Genomic DNA, 27,314 nt, shown 5'->3' with positions numbered 1-27,314 from the left:
AGTATTTGGCCCGCTTTTGTAGGGTTTTGTGGTTTTTTGTTGTGTGTTTTTAGTCTGGGAACCTAACCTCCACATTCCCATAGACTCAATGACTCATAATCCACACTTCCAGTATCCGCCATTATATGCGGGAACGGAACCCCCATGGAGAATGAGGTCCACCTGTATATTGCTTTTTATTAGGAATTATCAGTTCCATGATGCTGTGTTTTGGACTGTATAGCTTTCAGGGCCATATACTTAACAGTTGTGGCAAAATTAATAGCAAACCATTGTGTGACATTTTCTGTCATACATACACAGACACAGACACGCACACACACAGAGAGGGGAAGAAGCCAGATTGGGCTCATTGTCCTCCTCATTGATGGGGAGGACTTCACCTACCCTCTGTTGCAGTCCCAGTCTAGACTGCCCCACCACCACCACCACAGCTGCTATTTGGCAGGGTGGGGGGAAGCTCTCATTGGCTCCAGTGAGAGCTTTGTTCTTAGAGGTAAATATAACAGCCACAGGGGAGCTGATCCATATTGGAACCATGACTTGGTAGGTTTATGCCCCCCTCCTCTCACCATAGTCTGATGCAGCTACTATTTAACATTAAAAAAACAAGGGTGTGCTTACAGAGCAGAAGCTCAAAGTAACATTGAGTGTCACACACACCACCGTCTCTTGTCTGTGTCAAATGGTCCTAGCTTAATGTTTTCTACTGTGGAGCCATGCATGCGGGATTTTACATTTCAGTGACTTTTTCTCTACATATATTCTTCTTCAGATTCTCCCTCAAGAATTAAAAATAAGCATTGTATGTGAGAAATGCTTATAGGAAAGGATGGAAATCCCTCCTCAATGGTCTGCACTGCCGTACTATTGCAAAATTGTGGATTCTCTACTGAGAATATGCACTCTAGTTCCATGATAATTTGACTAGATAATTTCTAATCCTCCCCCCCCCCCCCGCAATACATCAGGTTGGGAACTTATGATATTGGGAAGGATCTTACAATACGTTCATCCCAATCCAAGCCATCACATGGAGGATAGTAAGACTATGGCTTCTTATTCCCACTCTGCCTCTGCCTTCTCCAGCAGTCCATGCAAGGGTGGCATCACATGGACAAATACGGCCATCATACAGAAAATATGGATTTTCACATACATTACAGCATGGATAGGTGATAATTGCTCCATTAGTTTTGATCCCGCCCCCCTGCCCCCTGGAGAGTGACTATACAATTTTAGCCTATGCATAGGCTCTATTCAGAACCTCCATCTCTGCAGAAATGGCTGGGGACTGTGGAGGTAGGCAAGAGTGGCATGAGTCAGTTGCATGGGTCAGTTGAATATCTGGGCATTGTCTTGGCACTTCAGACAGCTATACAGTAAATTTTTCTCCATTGTTGTCAGTGTTCCTTCTAGCCTAGGCCTACCCTAACAGCTTTGCACAGGAGTGCATTTACATGCAGTATGCTGTATATTCCTGTTACATGTTGATAAATATATGTGTGGCTCTGCTAGGGCTAGGAAGAAATTAAAGCAGAATATTGTTTGGGTCCCCCGCCCCACTTTCTTTAGGCATTCCAAAGGAAAGTTTAAATGGAAATGTTCTCTTCTAGTCAGGGAACAGATAATTGCTCTAACTCCCAAGGCTCACTGTTAATTTTGCTGCTTTTGTATGTCAAGTAAATAATGTAATGGCATTTGATATTTTAAAACATTAGGGATGTGCATGAAGTATTTTGTTGCCTCGAATTCAAAGCACCAAAATGCTTCCAGCTGCCCCAGGCAAATCGTTTCAGCGGGTGGCGAGCAGGCACTATAAAAGGAGGAAGGCAGGTCTTACCTGCTCCTCTGTTGCTCCTCCCTGTCAGTATTAAACGCTGCATCATGCGGCTGTAGTGCTTCTCCCAGCAGCCTGCAGATGGTGTCAGCACATAATTGGGGTCTGTGCATGTGTGGATACCGTTTGCATGGTCAGCATGGTGTTGCTGAACATGCAAATGGCGTCTGCACATGTGCTGCCGGGAGCAGCACTGCAGACATGCCACGCAGTGTTTAATATTGACACCATCATGGCGGGGGTGGCAGAGGAGCGGCGGAGGGGCAGGTAAGATCTGCCTTCCTCCTTTTAAAGTGTCTGCTCTTGCCTGCTGAAGAAACTTGACACTAAAATTTCAGCCTCTGTTTCCCTGCCAAAATTTCCACAATCTAGAATGTTGGCAAAATCCCTAATGGGATTTACACATTTGTAGTCGTCCCCTAGCATTTTTGGATAAATAGTTTGTATTCAGCTCTACTTTTTGATAGCTTTTAAGCACATTTTGCAATAAGAAACAGATTTTTTTTCATGTTAATTTTAATTAGAATCAGTGCAGTAAATGCAATCAACTGTGCAAACACAGAATATTGATTAATGCTGCGAGTGTGCTATAATTACGAATGCCTGGCACACTTTTGCTGTGGAGCAGCTTAAGATACAGCAGAGAGACCATGTATTGTAGTGGATACAGTGTCAAACTTGGACCAGGGAGACCTGGGCTCAAATTCCTGCTCAGCCATAAAACTCAGCAGGTGGGGAAAGTGGTTGTATCTAAACCTAGCTACTTCACAGGAGTCCTCTGAGGATATAGTGTGAAATAGCTCATTGGCAGAACATCTGCTTTGCATGCAGAAGGTCCCAGGTTCAATCCCTAGTTTAAGAACATAAGAACAGCCCTGCTGGATCAGGCCCAAGGCCTATCTAGTCCAACATTCTGTTTCACACAGTGGCCTACCAGATGCCAATGGAAGCCTACAGCAGGAGCTGAGGGCATGTCCTCCCTCCTGCTTTTACTCCTCTGCAACTGGTACTCAGAGGCATCCTGCCTTTGAGGCTGGAAGTGGCCTATAGCCCTCTGACTAGTAGCCACTGAAAGACCTCTCCAGATAGGGCTGGGAAGGACGCCTGCTTGATATCTTGAGGAGTCACTGCCAGTCAGTGTAGACAATACTGAGCTAGTGGACCAATGTTTTCAATATAAGGTAGCTTCCTATGATCCTGTGTATCCTGAGCTGCTGCTAAGAAGAGTGGGCAGCAGATGTGATACATAAATGTTGCAGCTGAAAGGTAAAACCTCTAAGCCTTCTTTTACTTGTTGTTATGTCCAGTATAGCTTTGCACCAGCCTCAATGAGCACCACATCAATGAGCCCCAAAAGGCCTATCGGATGAATCACAAGGGTGTATGAGAGGCATTTAGACCATTTTCATATAGATAATTTATTCAGGGATCCAAATAATATGGCTTCAATGTATTTACCACCAGCACTAGCCCCCTTCCCAAGTGAGCATCATTCATCTAAATCCGGAAGACTACTGGACTGCTCACCCCCCACCCACCCCTCCCTCTCTCTCTCTCTCTCTCTCTCTCTCACACACACACACACACACACACACACACACACACAACACACACACACTGCATGGTTGCAACATAATCACACCTAGTTAGCATTTCTCAGTTGATTTAATTTGAATGATTTGAAGTGTGGGGAGTTATTTAAAATGTGCATTTATAAAACTGTATCTCTGAATGCTGACTGCAATTTCCATGTCTTAAAAGGAATTCTAATTGCTTAATTAGTAGTATATTGTATAATGTCATCCAATCCATTTAAACCCATTTTCTCCTTAGAGGTCAATCGAAAAAGCATAACTTTCTTTTCTCTCCCAGCGACTTCAGTTCCAGCAGTATTATTTTGTGATACCTGGCTTTATTTCAGACAGCATTTAGATATGGTTTCGAACTTCCTAGGATTCCTCTGCAGTCTCTTGCCTGCACAAACTGTTTCTGATGTTTAATTTGAACACATGCAAGGAAATAGTTACGTGAAACCACCTAGGACAATTAAAACCACAAGACCATGAAATTAGCATTTGGGTTTAAAGAAAAATGCAGTGAAGTACTTTAAAAATAAAATAATTAATTACTCAGAACAGAGCCACAAGTACTTCTGCCTATAGGAAATAAGTAAAATGAGTGGAAGATGGCCTCCAAATCCTACCAATGTACCCTTGAGCTTTTATGGTTCTTATATATAAACAAATGAAATTCCTCTCTTAGCAAAGCTTTAGGCTAGTATCTGTATATACTCAACTCCCTAACAGGACAAATGTACAGAATGCTTCAAGAGAGTGACTTTGTGTATAGCAACAGTTTGTGCAGTTGTATGTGAGGATGTGTGGACCTCCCACTGAGAGAGTTGTGGGAAGTGTGTTATTGAAACCCTTTTTACATCCTTCAGACTTTTGTTTGTTAGAGCATGAGTTTCCAAATTCACTTTAAATCCCATTTTAGGCAAAACTGGGAAGGAGCTAGAGCTCAGTAGTAGAGCACATTTTGGCATTCACAGGGCCCCATGGTCAATTCACAACATCTCCTGCTAAAAAGGATTTCAGGTAATAGCAAGGCCAGGCAAAAAGGTCTTTGTCGTATTTATTTTGCCCAGAATGGAGGGCTTGTGGGTGGGGCAGTTCCATGAAACCTTTCCCACAGCTTTCAATTGCTACTGCCTGTCTTTGTTATCCTAGAAGATTCAAACGCACTCCCTGCTGCTGGTAGGTGTCATTTCTCTTCAGGACTTCAGTGTCCTACATAGAAGTTGCCAGAGTGAATGGAGAAAGCACTACTTTCTGTTCCTGCCCTTGCTGTGCTTTAACTTCATTATGCCATGATGCCACACCAGTGGGGAACATAATTAGTGCCACTGTTTATGCCACTGGTGACTTTGCCCCTATTCGCCCCCTTCCCAAATTGCTGAAACACCCCCACACTTACAGTTTGTAAATGGGGCATCAAAGTTGAGGAGCATTTTTGCTCAGCACTAGATAATGTTGGTAGTGTTGGTCTTTCTGAACCCTCTACCCAGGTCCCTGGAAAGTTGCTGACAACTGTTTCCTGTTAGAGTAATCAATGCTGGGCTGGATGGACCAACGGCCTGACTTAGTATTAGGCAGTGTTATTTGTTCAAAATTCAGTGGTAAACTAAGGATGTCCGGAAGCCCTAGACTTAATGAAACTCAAGTCCCTCAAAATTTCTAGGTGTCTTGCCTAAACAGAAACATCCAAATGCAGACACATCCTATGCCTAGCAAGTGTGTCCCTGCTTATTGGTTCTGCCCTAGCCATCAGGAAACCTCCAGCCCTGTCCTTACAATAGATGTATGTGGCTCAGAGGGGTCATACAATCATCTTACTATGGTAGAGTGGAAGCTGCCCCAGGAAAGCTGGATAACTGTCCTTGTATGGTAAAACTGTGATGCAAAAGGGCAGTGGGAAGCTGCCAGAACAGGACTAGTCACAGAACTGGCAGATGGGCAGTTGTGTGGATCTGCTAGACTCTAAAGGTTGTTGTCTGCAAGGCTGCCCTAGGCTGTCCACCTTGTACTGACAAGCCAGAAAAACGATCCTGTTACTGGGAGAAAGAGTTGCATATCAGAATATGACTGATCGGATTGACTTGTAGTCGGTTTGCTCATATTAAACCAGGCAGTTTCAAGATTTAACTGTCCACAGGTTTTTACAATCCCACAGACTTTGGATAATACACTTTGAAACAAAACAATTCCAACCTTAGGTTTGTTTGATTAAGCAAGGCAGTTATCTTGTGTTCTGCTGCTGTTCCTGCCCAGCTTAATGAAGGCATCCTGGTTTTCTCCTAATAAATAAGGTGCTTCTAAGGTGGAAGTGGTCTCAGGGCATTGCACCGAAAGCAAGAACACCTCTTATACACTCCTGCCAACTCTGGGACTATAGTGCTTGAGTCTATAAACTGTTTTGTTCACACAAATAGCTCACAGGCTTAGAAAGAATTGCCTTCATATATATTCTAGTAGATACATTTTCCCAATTACCTTTTCAAATGACCAAGTTTTAAATACAGAACACAAAATTAATTGTTGCTATAAAAGTTCCACAGCATTAAAATAAAAATAAGGGAACCTAATTTTTCAAGATGCACCTATGAGCTTGGAAATAACTGTAATGACTTGTACTTTTAACTTTTACATTGCCAATAACACCATTTTATTTTCCTTCTGCAAAAATTATTAGCTGTATTAGAACATTCATCAGAACAAAGTTGCTGTGCAGTGCTTGGCTGTCCATAGGATTGGAAAATGCGGATTCACTCATCTTTCCAGGGGCTGAGACAGAGGTTAATGGGATTGTCCATTATTAATCGATGCTGTAGGACACCTTGAGAGTTTGCAGAATTGCATACACATCATGCTACAAATCCTGTAGTCCTTGATGACTCAGGATACAACCCTGACTCCTGTTTCTCCATTGCCACCAAAATGAATTTGGAAGTAAATTCTCATGCAATTTCCCCTAACTTGAATTTGCTTGTGAATTCACATTTATATTCTTTTAATATAAGTATTTTTTCTATATGTCCAATTACAAATTTGGGTGGGAAGAGTAGAGAAATAAAGTGTAAAAGCATTTAATTTGTCAAGTTGTTAGTTCAATGTATTATCTTAACATTTACCAGCCAGAGTTAAGATTTAGGGTTTTATTATCTTTCACATTGGATACAAATTTTGAATGAAATTCAAACATTTGAATTCAATTTCTGAAATGTTACATTTTTTTTTGAAAAATATTGTTTCTTCTCTGATTCATTATGATGACACTATATGTCTAATAAAGAGTGCAGACAGGAAAGAACAATGCAAATTACTTGTACCTATCTCCTTGATGATTACAGAAGTGAAAGTACAACAACTTACATACTGTGCAGTGAGCTGCTGATCTAAGGAAAAGGTATGCTCACTGCTTCTGCAGCATCTGCACCCTACCCGCACTGCTTCCAAAAGCAGGGAGGCTTCACAGCTGCTAAGGTAAGCATCATTGCACTTCCAATGGTACTCTCATTGGGAATGATGAGAGTACCGTTGCAAGTGCAATAACACACTTCTTGGTAAACATGGAGCCTCCCTGCCTTCATGAACAGCATAGGCAGTGCATAGAGTGCCACAGAAGCATCAAGCACAACTCTCCCTTGGATTGGCAGCTCACTGCGCAGAATGTAAGCCACTGAGCTCCTTGACGTCCATTTATATGAGTTTTACCAATCTCTGATTCATTGCCACATTTCTACTTACTCACCTTCAGTCAGGATTAGATATCTCCCATTCACTACCCCAAATAGTATATCTCTCTTAGTCACTACCAGATTCCAAAAGTGACTTACAAGAACTTCCAGAAACTTTTCATCAGGTTTCTCTTTGTCAGAAAGAAAGAAAAAACACATTTGTAATGCAGTAGAACCACAGAGTTCTACTACTGAGCAGTAGTAAACCTCAGTGCCTGATATCTGGACTAATAAAGCACTGGTGCAACAGAAGAACCACACATGTAGCACCAGTGCTTTTGAAGAGTGTGAACATGAGTGAGTGAGACAGAGAGAATTTCAGTGACCTCCTTCTCCCCTGGAGCAAGCCCTCTGTGTCACCCGAGGACTGCACAATCCTCAGGGATATATTTCAGGTGGCACAGAGCACTTCCTGGGAAATAGGTCGGCACTCAAACTTGTCAACACCACTGAGCCAGCAGTAGAACTAAGTGTGGAGCTGCGTTAGTTGAACTTTTCAGAAACACAGGTATTTTGTTAGTCAAAATGTAAGCCACTGTGCACATTGTGAGCCTATTCCCACGATCACTAGAAAGTGAGCTAAGGGAGCCTAGCCCACTTTCTAGTGATCGTTGGAACCACTTGGCCCAGTGGTTCCAAGGCAGCTAGCCCACCTAATTCCCTCTCCCCTTAAATGAGGTTAACAGAGTGAGTGCTCCATTAACCTGTTTTTTTTTTTAATCATGTGCCACTGCGGCGTACGGCGACACACGAGTAGACCCCCTACTGGGAGGCAACAACGGGCCTCCCAGCCTTGGGGATCCCCCCAGAATTCCCCACGCACTCTCATGAGGCATCCTGAGAATTCTGGGGGCAGGCAGCCCCCGATCCCCACAGCCCCCACTGGCTCCATGACAGAGCTGGTAGTCATGTGGGTGACTGATCCAGCCACCCAGGGCTGCAGGACTGATTGTCCATGGGGAGATTGTCTAAGCCCACTCTCCCTGCTGAACCCTCCCAGGCTTTATACACCACTCCTGTGTAAAGCCTCTGTGGTTTCTCCCAGATAAGTGTACATAGCATTCTATCTTAAAATGAATTCCAAAGTCATTATTGAGAACCATATCTCCACACCACCAGTCCTAAAGAGCTTTAAAACTTCTAAATGGTCACTTGCCTTTCTTCAGCAATAATTATTTTTATTTGATCTGTCTAACAAGCAATGTAGTGAATGCTTTGCTGTAGTAATCACTTTTTAAAAAGACCAGTAAAGTAGGTTCTTATGATCTGCTGCTTTCTGATCCCAATCTGGAGGTGAGTGGTAGAGGGCAGAAACGTATTTTGTAGTCATCAGTGATTATAACTATAGAGAGGCTATTCAGCACAATGTAAGAAAAATATGATGTTCACATTAATATAAAGATCATTTGTTTCCAAAATTAATACTGCAACCCAGGCAAAAGAGATGGGAGATTGCTTTTTTAACTGATACATGCATTTAAAGATGCTGAACCTGAAGATTCTCTGTTCTGCATGATCTAGATCAGAACAGCAACATTGTACAGAATTGACTTGCTACTAGCACAAAGCTACTTAGAGGTTGCCTTTTTGGTCTAATCTTACAGAGGGATTGCTGGCCTGTGAACTGGTTCACCAAATGAAAGGCCAGTCCCATGCTACATGGCCAGAAAGCAAAACATTGAGCCTTGCCTGGAATGGAGAATACGAAAATACATGAATCCATTTTTCAGATCAGATTCCATTTGGCTCTGCATTGCAAGGTACCTTTGAAGAGTCAACTTGTGGGAGAAAAGCAATGGTGTCAATCTATCTTCTGTTCTGTTTCAAGTTATTGACAAAATTACAAAGAACTATACCAGCTATGGGTCTTGATGGACTACTGGAAATTCAGTCTCTTAATTAAAAAAAAACCTAGCCGACCCCACATAGAGCATCTGTGCGGTGCTTTGGGGCCAGCTGTTTCCCCCTCCCTCTTCCTCCTGCCCCGGTCTCTCCTCTCTTCCCCTTTCCTCCGGCCCTGCGCTCTCCAGCCCTCCTCCCCTCCCGTTCCTCCCTCTACACAGAGCCTTGGCGGGTGGCAAAGAAGGGCCCCGTCACCGCCGTTTTTTTCTTCCTCCCATCCACCTGCCACAGCTTTTCTCTCCCCCCACTCCTCCCGCCCGCTGCCATTTTTCTCTCACCCGCCCACTGCTGCTGCATTTCTTTCCCCCCACCCGCTGCCTGCCACCGCCTTTCTCTCCCCCCCGCGCCTACTGCCTGCCAGCGCTTTTCTCTCCCCTCCGCGGCTTTTCTCCACCCCTCCTCCACCCACCGGCCGGCTGGCCACCACCGGCACTTTCTTGCCCCTCTCCTCCTTATTCCGCCGGAACTCTCACAGCGTGTCACGAGAGTTCCGCCGCCAAATCCTGGACATGCACCGGCTATTGTGGTGGCTGGGGATGATGGGAGTTGTAGTTCAACAACAGCTGGAGGGCCAAGGTTCCCCACCCCTGGCATGGCTCAGTGGGCATTTGAAACCTGGTTGAAACCAGGTTGCCACAACTGTAGCTCAACACTCTAACACTACACCACAGTGACTTTAAAATAAAATAAACTATGAGATCATTTCTGAATGTAACCAGTTTGTCTAACTTTACTGGTTTTCCCTGTTTTGTTTTGTGTTGTTGCTCTGTTTGAAACAAGATGTATTTCCAAGCTGTAAAATCAGGATTGAAGTCTGATGTAAATGCAAAGGGAATGTTGAATCTTCTCGAGTTTTCCTAAGTACCATCTGTTATACATCACTATATGCTGCTTGAGCAATCATGTTGCCCACAGTAGCAGGTCACATGGTTTGTCATCTTCATCAGTTTGCCACTTAAATACCAGCCCTGCTTTTTATTGCCTCAGATACTTCTGGAGTCTGAGGATCATTGACACAATGTTGCTTCAGTGCATGTCACCTGTTAGTGAAGAATCACCCCAAGGATATTTGTGTATTAAAAGAGATATTGATTTCCTTTTCCAATTATCATCAGCATTTAGGAAGAACAGAGTTGTGCTAGGGAGGACCAGTGAGCATATATAGATATATACACATCTCCTTACTAGGCACTTATTTCATGCCTTTTACCTAGTCAGCATTACAGGAGAACATTCATTAGCTGTCCCAAAATTCTAAGAGAAAACTGTGAAATGGACACGTCCCTTTCTTCCGTTCTGTATTTCCACTGTGTGCTTTAAAATGCACTAGAGATTTTTTTAATCAAGTCCTGATTTGCTTGAAGCAATTTTGAGATTGATTCAGCTTGTCAGCCTTGCTTCATAAAGGGATTGTGGCGCATGGGCGCCAGTGATGAGAGAATGATATGAGCAGGCAAGCGGAATAACAGTCGTGTGGGTGGCAGAGCTGCAAACAGGAATGGACTCAGTCTGAAAGATTATTTAAGCAAAACCCTTGGAAATCTCCACATACTTGACTTGGACGGAGGGAGACCTCTTAACGGCTTTCTAGCTTTGAAATGATTCCTCTGTGTTTTCTCCTCATGAACTGATCCTAAAATATGTCTTAATGATTATTATGTAGAAAATACATTTTATAACCTGGGGCACTTCAGTGATATTAAGACCCACAGTACTCACATTTCTCCAGGGCTGCTGCATAATAATTAAGTAAAGATGTTATAATCCCTTCTGGGTCAAAGCTGGATTTAACCATTATGCTAAGCACTTTATAGCAGGAGCCCCTGATAATTATTTCTTTTCTGTATCACTAGTATTTAGCAGCTCTTCAGCCCAAGCTCTTCCAGCAGCATAAAGTCAAATTCATGAAGTTATAAATAACAATAAAACCCACCAACAAGTAAAAGAAAGCAAGCAGAGCAACTGATAAGCATTCCAACATAAAACCAATACATTCTAAAAGGCCTGGGCAAATAAGTTTTTCATTTAGTATTGAAAAGAATACAAAGATGGCACCAGGCAACCATTATTGGGTAGGGCATTCCAGAGGTGATGCACCACAACTGATGTGGCTTAATTATCTAGAAATCTTAAGAATAGAGATTTTGCCTCCTCTGCTTTCTGCGCCAGGTTCCTTTTGAATTCTCCCTACTTCAGAAAATGGGGATAATATCACCCAGCGAAGAAGTAGTAGTCATGTTCTGATCAGCAAGTGGACTTTAAAATACCAGTAATTTATTTAGTATGGAGAAGTGAACTCTGTGGTGGAGTAGGCTTAGAGGATCAAATGCCACAGCCCGCAATCTGGACCAGGTGATTGGGAGCCCAATTATACCCTCACAGGCATATATGTCCTTGCCCCAGTGCATGTCTGCTGGTTGCGGTGTGCATCTTAAGAGCACACTTTGGAACCCTTGAATATTATTCAGCATAGTCTCTGCATGTCCTCTAATCCAATAAACCAGAGAATTTCTACCACTGGTGTATGCTGGCATAAACATTCTAATTCAAATCTCTTTCGACTCCTCGAGTCTTCATTTGACTGTTGTTTTTCTGATTTAGTTAACAAGGATATTTTACAAGTGCTTGTACCTTGTTGCTTCATTAATATTGTCAGATGTCAGATCTAAAGTTGTACTACTCCCATAACCATATCAACACAGAAAATCTATTCAGATGCCTTGATAGCTTCACAGCACAGCTGTTTGGATATATTATCTAATGCTCAGTGTGGCTTGAACATAAACATCTAATTAAATCAATGCCATAAGATATCTGAAGATTTAGTTATGTGTATAAACAAGATTGCAGATGTTACTTACGAATGCATTAATTTGGTAGAGGAAGATATACATTTTATCTACCATTTTGATAGAAGAAAGGAGTTGCTGAAACTGCATTGTCAGGTAGCAGAAATATTTTCTATTTGCTTTTGTTGCGCTTTCCTTCTCAACTTTATGCAATATTTAATCGTTTTTATCCTGAGTTGTGTGAATAGAAGAAAGCTTGTGCAAGGAAACTTCCCTTTTCCTCCAAAATGCCCCAGAGTAAGGGAGCGCTCCTGAAGGAATTAAGAGGAAAGGGGGCTCAAGAAGAAAGGGGGACTGCCAGAAACCAAGTGCAGGCACCGTCCAACAGCAGAGTTCTGCAACTCAGGATACAACCCAATATGGTTTTGAAAGCATCCTATTCATTTGCAGGATGCCTTTAAAAGCACTTATGCAACAGTGTGTTTCTGATTTATTTATTTATTTATTTATTCAATTTTTATACCGCCCTTCCAAGCTGGCTCAGGGCGGTTTACAATTAAAAAACAGAAATCATTAAAAACAATTAAAACAGAAACACAAATATAAACACCGATTTTAAAACATCTTAAAAAACAATTAAACTATCAAAACAATTAAAACCCTGAAAACCAGGTTAACATTAAAACAATTAAAACTAATTAAAAACCCTGAAAGGCCAGGCCAAACAGATGGGTTTTAAGGGCTCTCTTGAAGGACAGTAAAGAATTAAGATTATGAATTTCTGCTGGGAGTGCATTCCACAGCCCAGGAGCAGCCACAGAGAAGGCCTGCCTCTGAGTCACCAGCAAACGAACCAGTGGCAACAGGAGACAGACCTCCCCAGATGACCTTAACGTGCAGCAGGGATCATATAAAAGAAGGCGTTCTCTAAGATATCTCAGATTCAAGCCGTTCAGGGCTTTAAAGGTAATAACCAGCACTTTTTATTTTGCCCGGAAACATATCGGCAGCCAGTGTAACTGTTTCAAAACAGGCATCATATGGTCTCTCCAGGTTGCCCCAGAGACCAATCTGACTGATGCATTCTGAACTAACTGAAGCTTCTGGACTACGTACAAAGGCAGCCCCACGTAGAGCGCATTGCATAGTCAAGCCAGGAGGTTACCAGCAGATGCACCACTGTTTTGAGGTCATCCTCTTCGAGGAATGGGTGCAGCTGTCGAATCAGCTGAAACTGATAGAAAGCACTCCTGGCCATGGCCTCCACCTGAGATACCAGGGTGAGGCCTGGGTTCAGGAGTACTCCCAAGCTGCGCATCTGCTCCTTCTGGGGGAGTGTAACCCCATCCAGCACATGAAGATCTAACTCACCCCTCAAATTCTGAGCCCCCTCAATGAGCACCTCCATCTTGCTTGGATTCAGCTTCAATTTGTTATCCCTCATCCAGCCTATTACTGCCTGTAGGCAGGCATTTAGAGAATGAGTGCCATTTCCTGAAGATGTAAAGGAGAAGTAGATTTGGGTGCCATCAGCACACTGATAACACCCAGCACCAAACCTGATGACCTCACCCAGCGGTTTCATGTAGATGTTAAAATGCATTGGTGACAGAATGGAGCCCTGAGGGACTCCATATAACAGCTCCTGTTTTGAGGAGCAACTGACACCAAGCTCCACCATCTAGAATCTACCTGAGAGATAGGAACAGAACCACTGCAAAGCAGTGCCCCCTATCCCCAACTCCCCCAGGCGATCCAGAATGATACCATGGTCGATGGTATCGAACACCGCCGAGAGATCCAGAAGAACCATCAGAGTCACACTCCCTCTGTCGATACCCCGGTAAAGGTCATCCGTCAGGCCGACCAAGGCTGTCTCAACCCCATAGCCAGCTCTAAAGCCAGTTTGAAATGAGTCTAGATAATCAGTTTCCTCCAAGACTGCCTGGAGCTGGTCAGCCACCACCCTCTCAATCACCTTGCCCAACCAAGGGAGATTGGAGATTGGCTTGTAGCTGTCCACCACTAAGGGGTCCAGGGAAGTCTTCTTTAAGAGTGGTCTAACCATTGCCTCTTTCAGGCAGGGGGGCACCCTACCCTCCCTCAGCGATGCATTTATGATATTAACTAGGCCATCTCCAACAATCTCCCTGCTAGATGGAAGCAGCCAAGTTGGGCAAGGATCCAGAGAGCAGGTGGTAGGCCGCCCCGCCCCAAGCAGCTTGTCCACATCCTCAGGAGTCACAGATTGAAACTGATCCAATCTAATACTGCAAGAGGGATTGCTGGACACCTCATATTTCCTTGAGGTTTACACAAGTAATAGGTTAAAGTATTCAAAAGCCAAATTTATTTCCAACTTAATTTATGATGGAAAAAATATTTATTTTCTTAGTACTTATTTAGGAGAACTATTTTAGGAACCATAAGGATCATACAAGGAGCTCTATTGGCCAAGCATCAATGTACTAGTCCTAGTACCACCAGAACCCCTAACTGGAGGAGGGGATTCCAGGCATTTCAAGACAGGATCCAGATACCACTGAACAGAATCCTCCTGATTCTGGGTATCAAGTGATCCAGGAAAGCCAATCCTGTGCCTCTTCCTTCTGTATAACACCACCAGGGCTGTCCTTAGGGCTTGGCAAGCAGGGCGACTGCCCCAGGCCCCACTCTTTTTAGCCCCATTAGAATTAACTGGAAGGGGCCCCCGCACCCTGCCAGGGCTCTGGTGGTGGACAGCTCTGAGCACTACCAAGATCTGCTGCATTCCCCTCAGTCTAGGGAATATTTTACTGGGGGAAGCCATTGAACTGGCCCTTTAGATGCTTCCTGAAGGTTGTTGGCTTCTGCATCTACCTTGATCAATTGAGGCCAGTTTTATCTAACCAGAGCCTACAACCAGGGGAACTGTGGTCCTGGCTCTGGCTCACTGCTCCGATTACAGCATCCATACTTTTTGTCTCCTTTGGTTACCTGCAGTTTGGTTAGCCACTGGGACTTGACAGCTCACAGCACTTGACATAGATAAACTGTTCCTTCTTATTGTGTTCTTCATCCACACCCTGGTTTTGTTTTTTGCTTCCCTGCTGGTTTTATTGTTCAGCCTACATGCCAGCCAATGGCCAATTTAAAATATGTTTTAAAATATTAAAATATGTGTATATTCAAATGAATTAGACTAGAGTAGCCAAATAAGCACTGACAGATTATTTTCCCCCTGAAGGAAACAATGGACTCTGAGCTGGCTATTAAAGCTGATTGAATATTTGATTATTTTTCAGTCCGGCCCACTTTTTCTTTCTTGTACTGTTTAAAGGTCCATGCTTAAAATATGCAATGAAAAGATCCAATGTTAAATCCTTCTGTTGTTAGGTTTTTTCCATGTATTGAGAGAATGCTGCATTTTATTTCCACATCAGTTACAATTCAAAATCAATGTCAAACTAGTAATCAGTTTAAATTACAAGTTTGTTTTATACTTAAGGTCATTTAGCCATTCTACTCCAGAGTAAGCTTCAGTAGCAAAGGAATACAATGAGCCAGTTTGACTCACCAAAATCAATTTCAGTTGAAATAAAAATTTCAGAAGAACCATTTATTTTAAACTTCTACAAGAACCTTAATTTGGAGCTCAAACTGATTTGACAAATCCTCTTGTTAATCTGTTGTAGTGAATGAAGTATATGATCTCATTTTAATGAGACATGGTTTGTAAGAAAGGAGTCACAGAATATGTACCCAGAAACAATTGTTTCCATAGAAACAGTAACCGAGGCTCCCAATTCATCAGGTCCTAGGGTCAGTTACAGGTTTTACTGCTGTAACTAGCCTTCTTCTTCCAGCACCTGCTACTTTTCATTATAGTGTTAGCCCTTGTTAAAAGTTTAGTTCCAGGACAATATAAAACTTCTTAATGGCAGGAAGTGTGGCTGGATATAGGCCTATGAGGCTGTGAGAAAATGTAAGCCACATTTCCTCAGAGCTACCTTGTCCATAGGGCAAATGGAATTTTCGCTTTGCTGCATGTGGCTCTAATAAAGCAGGGGAGGCAAAAAACCATTGAGGTTTTTCTTACCATCTTTGGATAACTGCTCCTGGCCAGGAATCAAGTAGCATTTAATTTCTTTGTTCCACAGAAATCAACAAAATTGGGCTACTGCAAGATTGGGTGGAAAGGTAGCATGAAGGGTTGTGTGGTGTGGGCCTGGCTATGAAACTTAGCCCAGGCTGATGAGAATAATGGTGAGAGGTGTGTAGCCATCAGAGTGTTCAGGTGGCTGGATGCCCTGGGGCAAGCCCTTATCATCCCCTTAATTTATATTCCTTGGTCCCTGCAGCTAGAATGTTCTCCATTTAAATAAGAAAATCTGGACTGTTAAACCCAGTGGATTAATTAGCAAGACTAATGCAACACACTCTGTAAACAGCCATCAGATCCATTTACTGCTGGACATAAGGGGAAGTATAACCCCTGCTAACTTGGCTAAGTGGCACCTTGTAATGTGGTGGTTCTATTTATTTAGCGGGGGGGGGGGCGGGCGAGTAACTGGCCCTGTCCATCCTCAGCACAGTACCTCCAGTGACTGTTGGTGCTGGTGTCTATCTTACATTTCTTTTTAGATTGTGAGTCCTTTGGGGACAGGGAGCCCTCTTATTTATTTGTTATTTCTCTGTGTAAACCACCCTGAGCCATTTTTGGAAGGGTGGTATAGAAATCAATCAAATAAATAAATAAATATTAATAAATAAATATTATCAGGAAAGTTAGGTGAAGTCATGTTTGGCCTTGGATTATGAGTATTTTCTAGTTCAGACCATCCTTGCAATAGTTGCCTAAGTAGGCCCTATTTAGAACTCAACTGAAACTGCCTGGCTGCTTCAGTGCAGCTTCAGATATTGAGGCTGTACACACAAGCAGCCCGGGCTACCTCCCTCAGAAGCCCAGGTTTGTAAGCCGGCCTTTAACCTGCATTAGAGGGTGTGAGTGCGCCCTCTAACCCAGGACCAGGATTGTGTGTATGCTTGGGCTGCACACAGCCCGAGCATACACAAAGTTGGGCACCTAGAGTGTCGGACTCACAGGGGAATCCCCCAATGCACCACACTGCTCACATGGTGCATTTTGGGATTCCTGGAGTCCGGCACTCATTTTCCTGGCCTCCAGTGATCCACGCTGCTGGGAGCAGTGCAGATTGTGTGGGCGTGCAACAGCACACCAAAGAGGAGGCCAGTGATTGTATGGGGGGAAGGAAGGTTCATCCCTGCCTACCTCCTCCCACCCTCCTTACCCTCCCTTTCATGATCATGTGTAAGATCTTATTGCCACATCTTTTGCCCATGTGATTAGAGCAGGTTGCATGGTTATCTGACATTATACCAATTTCCAGTCTAATAAGACTGGTATGGTATCAGTTCCCCCTAATTCACCTTAAATATAACCATTATACCACACATCTGTACCTGACGTACAATTTTCCTCATGGATGCCCAGTTAAGAGGTTGGCAAAGAGTTCTTATGCAACCTAGTTAAGGTGAAATTGCAGTATAACTGATAGGAACTCAAAGCGGGTTGGATCCTATATATCAGTTTTAGTTGAAGTAGTCCACACAGTGCACTATGCTAATGTGGCTAAAAGGTTATCAAAAAACCTGTGTCTCTGCCCCTCCTTGTCAAGAAAGCTCCTGACATTGGTTTTACATAGGATTGGCATAGGTGTCTACTGTTCTTCATGCCTCTAATGGTTGACAAAGGCCAATCAAATTGGCCCAGAGTATGTAGGAAAACATCTTCTCCGTTATGAGCCCTGCCACCTGTTGAGATCACATGGGGAGGTCTGTCTGCAGTTGCCACCAGCTCATCTGGTGGCTACTCAGGGATGGGCCTTTCCCATTGCCACCACAAGACTTTGAAATGTGCTCCCTGTCAAAAGAAGAGCCTTCCCATTTCTGACAGCTTTTTAAAGGGCTGAGACAGATGTATTCACCCAGGCTTTTAATGAGATTTATAGTATTTATCATTGTTTAGAATTGTTTTAATGCTTTAACTTTGTTTTTAATCTGTGTTGTTTTATTGTAAACTAACCAGAGACATGAGTTTGGGGTAGCATACAAATATGCTAAACAAATAAATCAAATGCTGCTGCAAGGATGCTCATGGATGCTTGTCACTTCACGAGTATTACATGCATCTTGTAGCAGCTTTATTGGTTCCTAGTTTGCTTCCAGAATAGATTCAAAATACTGGTTTTGGCCTTTACAGCCCTAAATGGCTTGGGCCCGGGAGATCTGTTGGACTGAGCTCCAAATGGAGAGGATCAGAGACAGGACCTTTTGGTTGTGGTCCTTTAATTCTGGAGTGCTCTCCCAGATGAACTTTGCCATGCTCCCCCCTCCCCCCCACCCCTCAGCATTTTTAAGAAACACATAAAGACTCATATTTTAAGAGGTTTTAAAAAAATTATTCTAGTGGGTTTTCAAAAATTTTATTCTAGTGGGTTTTCAGTTTGTAAAACTGGTTTTAATTGGGTCTCATTTTAACTGTGTGTTATTTGTTTTATACTGTTATATTTGTTCTATTGTTGTGAATCACCCCAACAGCATTGTATTGGAAGGGCAGGATAGAAATATTTTAAATAAATGAAAATAAAATGCTGCACATCGTATCTAGCAGAAACTCTGCCCCTGCCAGAGCAGCATCACTGCCCTTTTGCAATTTGACTGTGACATGGCAGGAGCAGTAATTATTGTTGCAGAACAGACTGGACAGTTAGTGGGGTGGACTGGGATTCAGTTCCAGTGCAGTACACACAAAGTGTTAGGCTGGTATATTTACCTTATTGAATTTTTAACCCACGCATCCAGGAACACACTACAGGGTTTCTTCTGTTCTCAAATCAACTCTAGTGGTAAATAAGCTCCCTTTAACATTTTGCATTATTAAAGAATTTCCATTAAGTATAGGAAGTCAACAGCAAGCTAGTAAAATGTAGGTTACATAAGTAATAAGTTTAATATGTTTTCTTTATCAAGTGACGGGAAGATCAGTTTCGTCATGTCCTCTTAAAAATATATGAACCAGCTTGCATAACAAGCCAAGAATGGGAACAGAACTTGTAGTATACTATGCCTCTTCTATTATTCTTTCATGATTTATTCAGAATTTTTCCAAGATTCAGTTCTGGAGTTCATATTGATTTTATACATCAAGGTTCATTTCACAGGTTTCTGCAACTTTGCTGCTGCATTAATATATATATTAAAAAACCCTCCTGATCTGCAGCAGTGCTGGGATGGACAGAACTGAACCTACTGACAAGTAGGGATACATCAATTGAAGCAATTGTTAACCTGAAGGTGGTGCTGGTGGTGCCAGTGTATGGTACAAAATGTATATATGAACGGATTATTAATGCGGCACACACTTTTCTTATCCAAGCAGAAAGCTCTGTGGTCCGAAGTTATATCTGAAAACCATCGTTTCTGAATAGCGTTTGTAGTAATTAAGCCTCAGTTCATGAATTATTAAGCACACTCATTTTCAGTGCTTTTGAGTTGAAAGGTTTGCTTTCATTGCTAATAAAGTGTGCACACCATTGAAAAGGAGTAATTAGAGCATCAAAGGCAGTGGAGCATCTGATTACTTAAAGCTTTGCCTGGAAATACTATCACTTGGCAATATTATACTTTAACACTATCTGACAAATATTACCTAGAGAAAAATGGGTTCAGAAGCTCCATTCGTCCCATCTAATCAAAGACTTTTCGTTCCCCAGGATGACTCTAATCGTGATATAATAATGCAAGATTTTTGAAAATTGGCCTTTTTAGCCTACTTTCCAGTAGGCTTATGAGATTACCCGGTATTCCGTGTGTGTGTGTGTGTGTGTGTGTGTGTGTGTGTGTGTGTATCCCCCCCACCCATCAACTTTGCTGTCCTTGGACCAATATGAACCAAATTGGGTACAGTTGTGGGGACACCTGCATGAAATAATTTGTGATGATGTCATACATCCCAACTCAAGATGGCGGACACATAAACATTTGAGGCACAAGTGGGCTAACTTGTGGACATTCTGACCAATTTGAACAAAATTTGCTTCAGCTGTAGACATAGGATGTATACATAGGAATGCCTCAATGCGTAGTCTGTGATTATGTCAGCCACCCCAATTCAAGTAAACATTTAAGGTGCAAGTGGGCTAACTTGTGGATAGGGATGTGCACCGAAACGCAGAGGCATGGTCCAGTGATGGCGGGGGGTCTCCCTTTAAGGGCGGGTGGGTTAGCACTTATCCCTCCCGCCACTTTCCCCCCACCGGTGCTCTGTTTTTGCAAAACGTTTTTTGAGAGGCAGCATTCCTCCCTACCGCCCCTGCCCCCATTGTCCAGAAATACCAGAAGCAGCTATTGCACGTGTCAGCCACCGCTACGCACGTCACACGTTGCATGCGCATGTCATGCATGCACGCAGCATGCGACGGGTGTGGTGGCGGGTGCACACGCAATTGCTAATTCCGGTATTTCTAGACAACAACGAGGGCAGGGGCGACAGGGAGGAAAGCAAAACTTTTTGCAAAAACAGAGTGCCTGTGGGGGAGAAGCAGCGGGAGGGGTACGTGCAAACCCCCCCCCGCCCGGCTCTGGACCAGCCCACATTCAAACTGGTTCGGAGGCATCTATAATTGTCTCTGGACCAGTCTGTGCACATCCCTACTGGTGGACTGTCTAACCGATTTGAACCATATTTGGTATAGTTGTAGTGAGTGACACACAGGGAGGCTGTTCTCATGACCGCAGGAAAGTGGGCTAAGCCCAGTTTCCTGTAGTCATGGGGACTGCCGGGAGCCATGCAGCTCCCGTTGGTTAGCCCGCTTAAGTCTCCCCCCTTTAAAATGAGGTTAGCAGAGCGAGAACTCCACTTACCTCATTTTACTGACTATGTGCCACTGCCACTGCTCGGCTCCATGCCACAACGACACAAGCAGCCTCCCAGCCTCCTACAAGCAGCCTCCCAGCCTCAGGAGTCTCCCCAGAATGCCCTGGTCACTTGTGTGTAAGACCCCTGGGACTTCTGGGGGCCAGGTGGCCCCCAATCCTTGCCGCCCCTACCGGCTCTGTGGCGGAGCCAGTAGTTGTGTGGGCAACTGACCCAGCCACCCAGGGACAGCACCCCTGCTCGTGTGCTGGGAGAGTGGGCTAAGCCTGCTCTCCCTGCAGAGCATGGTAAGGCTTTCCACACTGCTTGTGTGGAGAGCCTCAGGGACACCTCAACGGTGTAATTTGTGATGATGTCATCCACCCTGATTCAAGATGGCAGATGTGTGAACATTTGAGGTGCAGGTGGGTTAGCTTGCGAAGCACCTAACCATTCTGAACCAAATTTGCTACAGCTGTAAGGATCGAGAAAATGGGAAGGGTAGGTACCAGATACAGACATAGAACACAAAACAATGAAGTACCTAGTAGATGTAAAGGTTTATTGTGATACCAATGGTAACAGAATATATACATAAGTAAAGAATGAGTGTACAATGTAAGGTGATAACACAGTTATCAGAATGCTGAAAGAGACAGATGGCTGAACAATGTAAAAAACAATGAGTAATGACAGAGTTATCAGAATGCAAAATATACAAATAGCAGAGACGTGCAGTGCTTATGCAAGGTTTCAAAAGCTTCCTCAGTCAGAAATGTGTCTCTCGATCCTCATATACTTTCAAATAGATTATTGATTTTTCTGTATTTGCATTTTTTGGATTTTAAATTGTTACATTATTATTTTGCATCCTTTATTTCAAGACTCTATTTGAAAGTATTTGAAGATCCACTTAATCCAGCTTTTAGTCAGGGTTAAGGGTGCCAGTGCACCATTAGACCTGGCTCCCTAATGCTGTGTGAGCTCAGGCTGCTTTCCAGCCCAGCTGCACACAGAGACAGGCACCTAGAGTACTCATCCCTTGTGGGAATTCCCCAATGCACTGCACTCAGCACACAGTGATACCTGGGATACCTGGAGGCTGGAACGCGTCGTTCCAGCCTCCAGAGCTGCGCACTGATTAGTACAGCGCTGCTCATCTGGGAACACAGTCCGCACTCCCAGCAACATGTGTGCTATTGTCAGGGGCGGTGAAATTTGTGCAGCCTTCCCCCTGCCCCGCACCCTTGACCACCCAGTCAGGTGAACAGCCCGCCATTCTGATTGATGACTGATTAAGTGCCATCAAGTTGGTGTTGACTCTTAGCAGCCACATAGATAGATTCTCTCCAGGATGAACTGTCTTCAACTTGGCCTTTAAGGTCTCTCAGTGGTACATTCATTGCTGTCATAATTGAGTCCATCCACCTGGCTGGTGTCGTGCTCTTCTTCTCTTTCCTTCCACTTTCCCCAGCATTATGGACTACTCAAGGGAGCTTGATCTTCACATAATGTGTCCAAAGTATGATAGTTTGAGCCTGGTCATTTGTGCCTCAATTGAAAATTCTGGATTGATTTGTTCTGTGATCCATTTGTTTGTTTGTCTGGCTGTCCATGGTATCCTCAAAAGTCTTCTCCAGCACTAAAGCTCAGAAGTGTCAATGCTTTTTCTATCTTACTTCTTCAACATTCAGCTTTCACATCCAGAGTGTCATGGGGAAAAACATTGTCCAAATGATCCTAATCTTTGTAGGTGTAGACATGTCATGGCATCTAAATATCCTTTCCAAGGCCTTCATTGCAACCCTACCAAGTGCTAGTCTGCGGCGTATTTCTTGACTGCTGGATCCTTTACTGTTGACGGTCGATCCTAAAAGGCAGAAGCTATCCACCACTTCAATGTCTTCATTGTCAGTTCTGAGGCTGGTTGCTGTACATACTGTCATTAGTTTAGTCTTCTTTACATTTAGTCATAGTCCCATTTTTTCACTGTGCTCTTTGTCTTTCATTACTAGAGCTTGCAGATCATCCAATTTCTCAGCTCTCAGAGTGGTATCATCAGTGTAGTTCAGGTTATTTATGTTTCTTCCTCCAACTTTAAAACCACTCTCATCTTCTTCTAATCCAGCTTCTCTCAGTATATGTTCAGCATATAAATTGAATAGAGAAGGAGAAAGTATACAGCTTTGTCTTACTCCTTCGCTGATCTGGAACCACAGTGTTTCACCATGTTCCGTCTGGACTGTGGCTTCCTGTCCTGTGTATAGGTTTCTCATGAAAACAATGAGGTGTTCTGGGATGCCCATTTTCCCAAGGATATTCCACAACTTGACATGGAAAAAGCACAATCAAAGGCTTTTCTGTAGCCAATAAAGCACATATTGACTTCTTTCTGGTATTCTTTGTCTTTCTCAATGATCCAGAGTGTATCAGCAATGATGTCTCTTGTTCCTTGGCCTTTTCTGAAACCAGCTTGAACATCCGGCATTTCCCTTTCCACATAGGGCTCTAATCTGCGTTGGATGATCCTGAGCAATACCCCCACTTTAGTTAGGACCTTTTCCTTCAGCTACAGTATTGAATCAGTCATGGGGAAAGCTGCTATTTATGACATCACCCTGAGAAACTTGTGGATTATCATTTGTGGAAAATGCTCTGTTAGTCCCCTGGTGGAGCTGCAATTCCCAGGGTTCCATGGGGATTGCATATACCTATTAAACAAATTTAGGTCTGAGGTGTAGCTTTAAGGGGATCATTCATTCATTCGTTCATTCAGTTTATATACCATCCTTCCTAAATTGGCTCAGGGCGGTTTAAATTAAAATATAAAACAAAACAATAACAAACATTTAAACCAGATTAGAACGAGATATTAAAAGCCAGGCTAAAAAGATGGATCTTTAAGGCTCTCCTGAAGGCCTCCAAGGAAGATAATCCTTTTCAGGTCATTCTCCTCAAGGAATGGGCAGAGTTGATGAATCAGCCGCAGTGGGTAAAGAGTACTCCTGGTCACAGCCTCAGCCTGAGGCTCCAAGGTGAGACCTGGGTTCAAGAGCACTCCCAAGCTACAAACCTCTTCTTTCTGGGGGTGGTGGTGTAATCTCATCCAGAACAGGAAGTTCTATGCCATCTTGCAGATTATGACCCCCAACAATGAGCACCTCCGTCTTTACATGGTCTCTCTCAGTACTTTTCTACCTTCAAAACATTGGACTAACCTCTGGCTAGTGTTCTGGATGCCGCCATTCCATGCCTGATTCTGTGGCGTCTACATTTCTGTTTCAGTTGAAATGACTATAATACAGCCCAAGGGCTTTAGGCCGAGAAATAAGGATGAGAGAAATAAAAATTGGCAATTGTAAGACCCTCAGGCATTTACCGTGCTATTTTCAATTGGTAGCTTTATGTAAATGCTACAGAATGCTTGCCTATTCCCAAGATGAGAAGCACACACTGTGCTAAGAATAGCACACCATACATCTGTGTTGGAAACTTAACTACGATAAAGCATATGGTGCCAAACAAAGCCTGCAGGAATAAACAGAGATTCTGTCCAAAGTTCTGAGTGATTTTTCTCTGTCTGTTACTTTAAATCAGAAATAGAATAGGAACTGTTTATTTTTTAGGTAACAATAGCATGACTGTTATTTGTGAAGCCAGCTAAAGAATCTGCTTTATCTTAAAATATTGGGCAACTTTCCATTTTGCTTGTTTAGATAGAAACTTTGCAATGTTTACCTTAATGTGGTGTCTGAAACTCTGTTTGTGGCATGGGCCAGTCTGTATGTCTCTTTTTCAAATAGCTCATAGAACTGTAATTATTATTAGCAAAGTCTTTTGCTTAAAACTTTTAGCATGTTTCCATCATGCATGGGTGCAATTTTGGCAGCTAACACTGGAGAGAGAAGCATATTAAATAAGTTTTAAAACATTAATGAGTGAATTGCTGGGATTAATCCATTCAAAAACATGATTCAATAAGGGCTGCCTCTGTAGGGAAAAAAAGATGAAATAGCAAAATGTCACCTATATTCAGATTATAGATGTGAAGGCCTGGTGGGGGTGGGGGCTGAGAGGGGAACCATAGTAATAGTAATAATTTTATTTACAGTCATTGACCAAACAGAAGGGGAACCATTTTTCCCTAGCAGAAAAAAAATGGGGGAAACCCTTCCCCACCCCTTTCATTTTTCCATTCCGCCTCCTCATTTTTCCCAGGCCTTCACATCTCTAATTCAGAACTGACCTGCACAGATTGTGACTCAGACTAACCAAATCAAACCATTGGCTATGGGCTTTACCCCCTCTCTGTTTCCATGTCTGCAGCCCTGGGTAGGCAACAAAACCCGGAGATTTGTTTGATCCCCTGGTGGGATGCAGTGGAGGGCTGTGTTTGGCTTGGTTGGTCACAGGTTGAACAGGCCAAATTTAGATGCTGCAGTCTTTGTATCAGAAGAACTATGTAATTTAGAATGAGCTCGAGAAGATAAGCATGGTTGGGTAGCCAGCTGGAAGAGAAGATCTTGCGACAGCTTGGAGGTGTAAGGACCTACTATTTAATACTCTGCTTCTTATAGGTTGCAGAAAGTTGGCTGGTAAAGTATCTGTGGAGCTGCATCAGATTATATTTTTCCTGTACCACAAAGTTGTTTGGAGTTGGCTGGGAAGCATGCTCAAATAGCAGTAGCTGTATGAAACATGAAAACATTCTCCCTAGTCCAAGGTTTGAAAAACTCAGCCTAACTTACTTTACAGGGTCATGAGGATAAAATAGGGTAACCCCAATGTACACTACCCTGTGATGTTTGGAGGAAGAGTGGGGTATGATTGTGAGAAATGTGCACTGTATTTAAATATTTAAGCACTGAGTACAGTCTTTCTCCCAACCCTTTAGTCACACAAACAAGTTTATTGTTTTGCATGATAGTAATTAAGTGTGTGTGTGTGTGTGTGTATACATATACATATACATATACATATACATATACATATACATATACATATATCCTTTCTCTGCTTTCTCTTAACAGGTGACCTCATGCATTTGCCACCGTATCTTCGAATGGACTTTTTGTTAAACCGAGGAGTTCCTGGCACTAGCAGAGACCTAGGTTTAGGGCAAACCTGTCTGGAACCTCAGAAAAGCCGAACCTTGAAGCGTCCAACAGTCTTGGAGCCAATACCTATGGAAACTTCATCCACAAGAGAAGTACAGTCATGGCAACCTGGTGCCGTAGCAACATTACCTCAGCGAGAAGGAGCTGAGCTAGGACAGGCAGCTAAAATGAGCAGCTCTCAAGAATCGCTGCTGGACTCTCGGGGCCATTTGAAAGGAAGCAATCCTTACGCAAAATCTTACACCCTGGTATAACAAAAAGAGCATGGCTGGACAATGGCTGTAAATACTAAACAATTATTTAAAAAAATCCAATCAAAGCTACCTTTTTTATTGAATTCCAATATTTATAATTAAAGAAGAAGATTGCCAAAATATTTGGGACAAAAATGCAACCTGCAGACAGTGCAAAGACTCTCCTGCTTTTTTTCTGTCTGAGTGTGAGCGTCATCTGACTGGACCTCTGAATTTTTTGAGAAGAGGAAGTCCAGTTTTTCTGATATTCACAAGCTTTTGTGTTTTTACTGATTTTATACAAAGTGCATGGGGACTAAATAAAATATTTTAAACTGGGAATTTCATCACACACAAGTAAGGAGAAGGAAAACAATAATAATAATAAAAATAATAATAAATGAAATCACCCTCTTTGTGAATTTAACAGGGATATTTATTTAAGAAGGCAAAATGCCTCTTGTCATGTTTTGCACACTTTTTTTAAAACTAGAAAAATGGGTCCTTGATCAGTTCTTTTTCTTTCATTGTTAATTAGGATGAGTGATGTCAGTCAGTGAAGTGGGGAAGGGAGGGAATCAATTTGGTTTTGGCATTTCTTTTCTTTTTTATATATTATTTTAATGAGACACTCTTTGCATTTTGTCTATGCGAAATAAAAGGGTCTTCTGCCTTTATCTATGTGTCTGCATTGCCTTGCCTTGTTTTCTCTTCTGCTGTATTTGATCATCTTTTTGACCATGTAGAATTCTAACATCCACTGATTTGACTGGAAGACGGTTTTTGGTGGGTTGTGGGTTTTTTTAAATTCACTAGAGGGGTAGCTCTCTCTCAGGGACTTTCAAAGAGCAAAGGAAGCTATTTAAATTCAAAATTTAAATGGATACAATTATGAGAACTATAAATTCTATATGATAACTTTGAAACCAGTGCTATTTATGTTGATGCTTTCTTCTCAAGATTGTGGACATTTTTCTTTTCCCCTGAAGTGCTAGAGACTTCGTAACTGGATGCTGATGTTGTCTGGTATACTTTGCTTTCTCACTCAAAGTCCAATGGATTGCTATATTATTGAAATCAGGAAGGCATCCTCCCCAGTGTTAGATAGCTAGAGCCTGGGAGGAAAAAATTGTTTTTCATTTACTCTCCCAGTGTGCCAGTTGGTAGTTTACATGAATTTGTGTTTTTATCTTGCTTCATGAACAAGGTGCTACAGTTTA

General features: G+C 42.8%; 1 protein-coding gene across 4 annotated transcripts in view; it reads left to right on the top strand.

Annotated features, from left to right (window-relative positions):
• DSCAM (DS cell adhesion molecule) overlaps window positions 1-26,771 on the top strand; it is a 579,300-nt gene extending 552,529 nt beyond the window's left edge. For all 4 annotated transcript variants that reach the window (XM_053310684.1, XM_053310683.1, XM_053310686.1 and 1 more), the window contains one exon: window positions 25,775-26,771. In XM_053310684.1, the coding sequence (XP_053166659.1) occupies window positions 25,775-26,115 (341 nt within the window). In that variant the 3' untranslated portion in view covers window positions 26,116-26,771. The remainder of the gene's footprint in view (window positions 1-25,774) is intronic.
• Window positions 26,772-27,314: the final 543 nt, after the last annotated feature.

This window comes from Hemicordylus capensis, chromosome 3 (genome assembly GCF_027244095.1).
Source record: "Hemicordylus capensis ecotype Gifberg chromosome 3, rHemCap1.1.pri, whole genome shotgun sequence".
NCBI classification, from domain to species: Eukaryota; Metazoa; Chordata; class Lepidosauria; order Squamata; family Cordylidae; genus Hemicordylus; species Hemicordylus capensis.
Note: the sequence above shows the minus strand (reverse complement) of the source record. Positions and strands in the feature narration are given on the sequence as shown.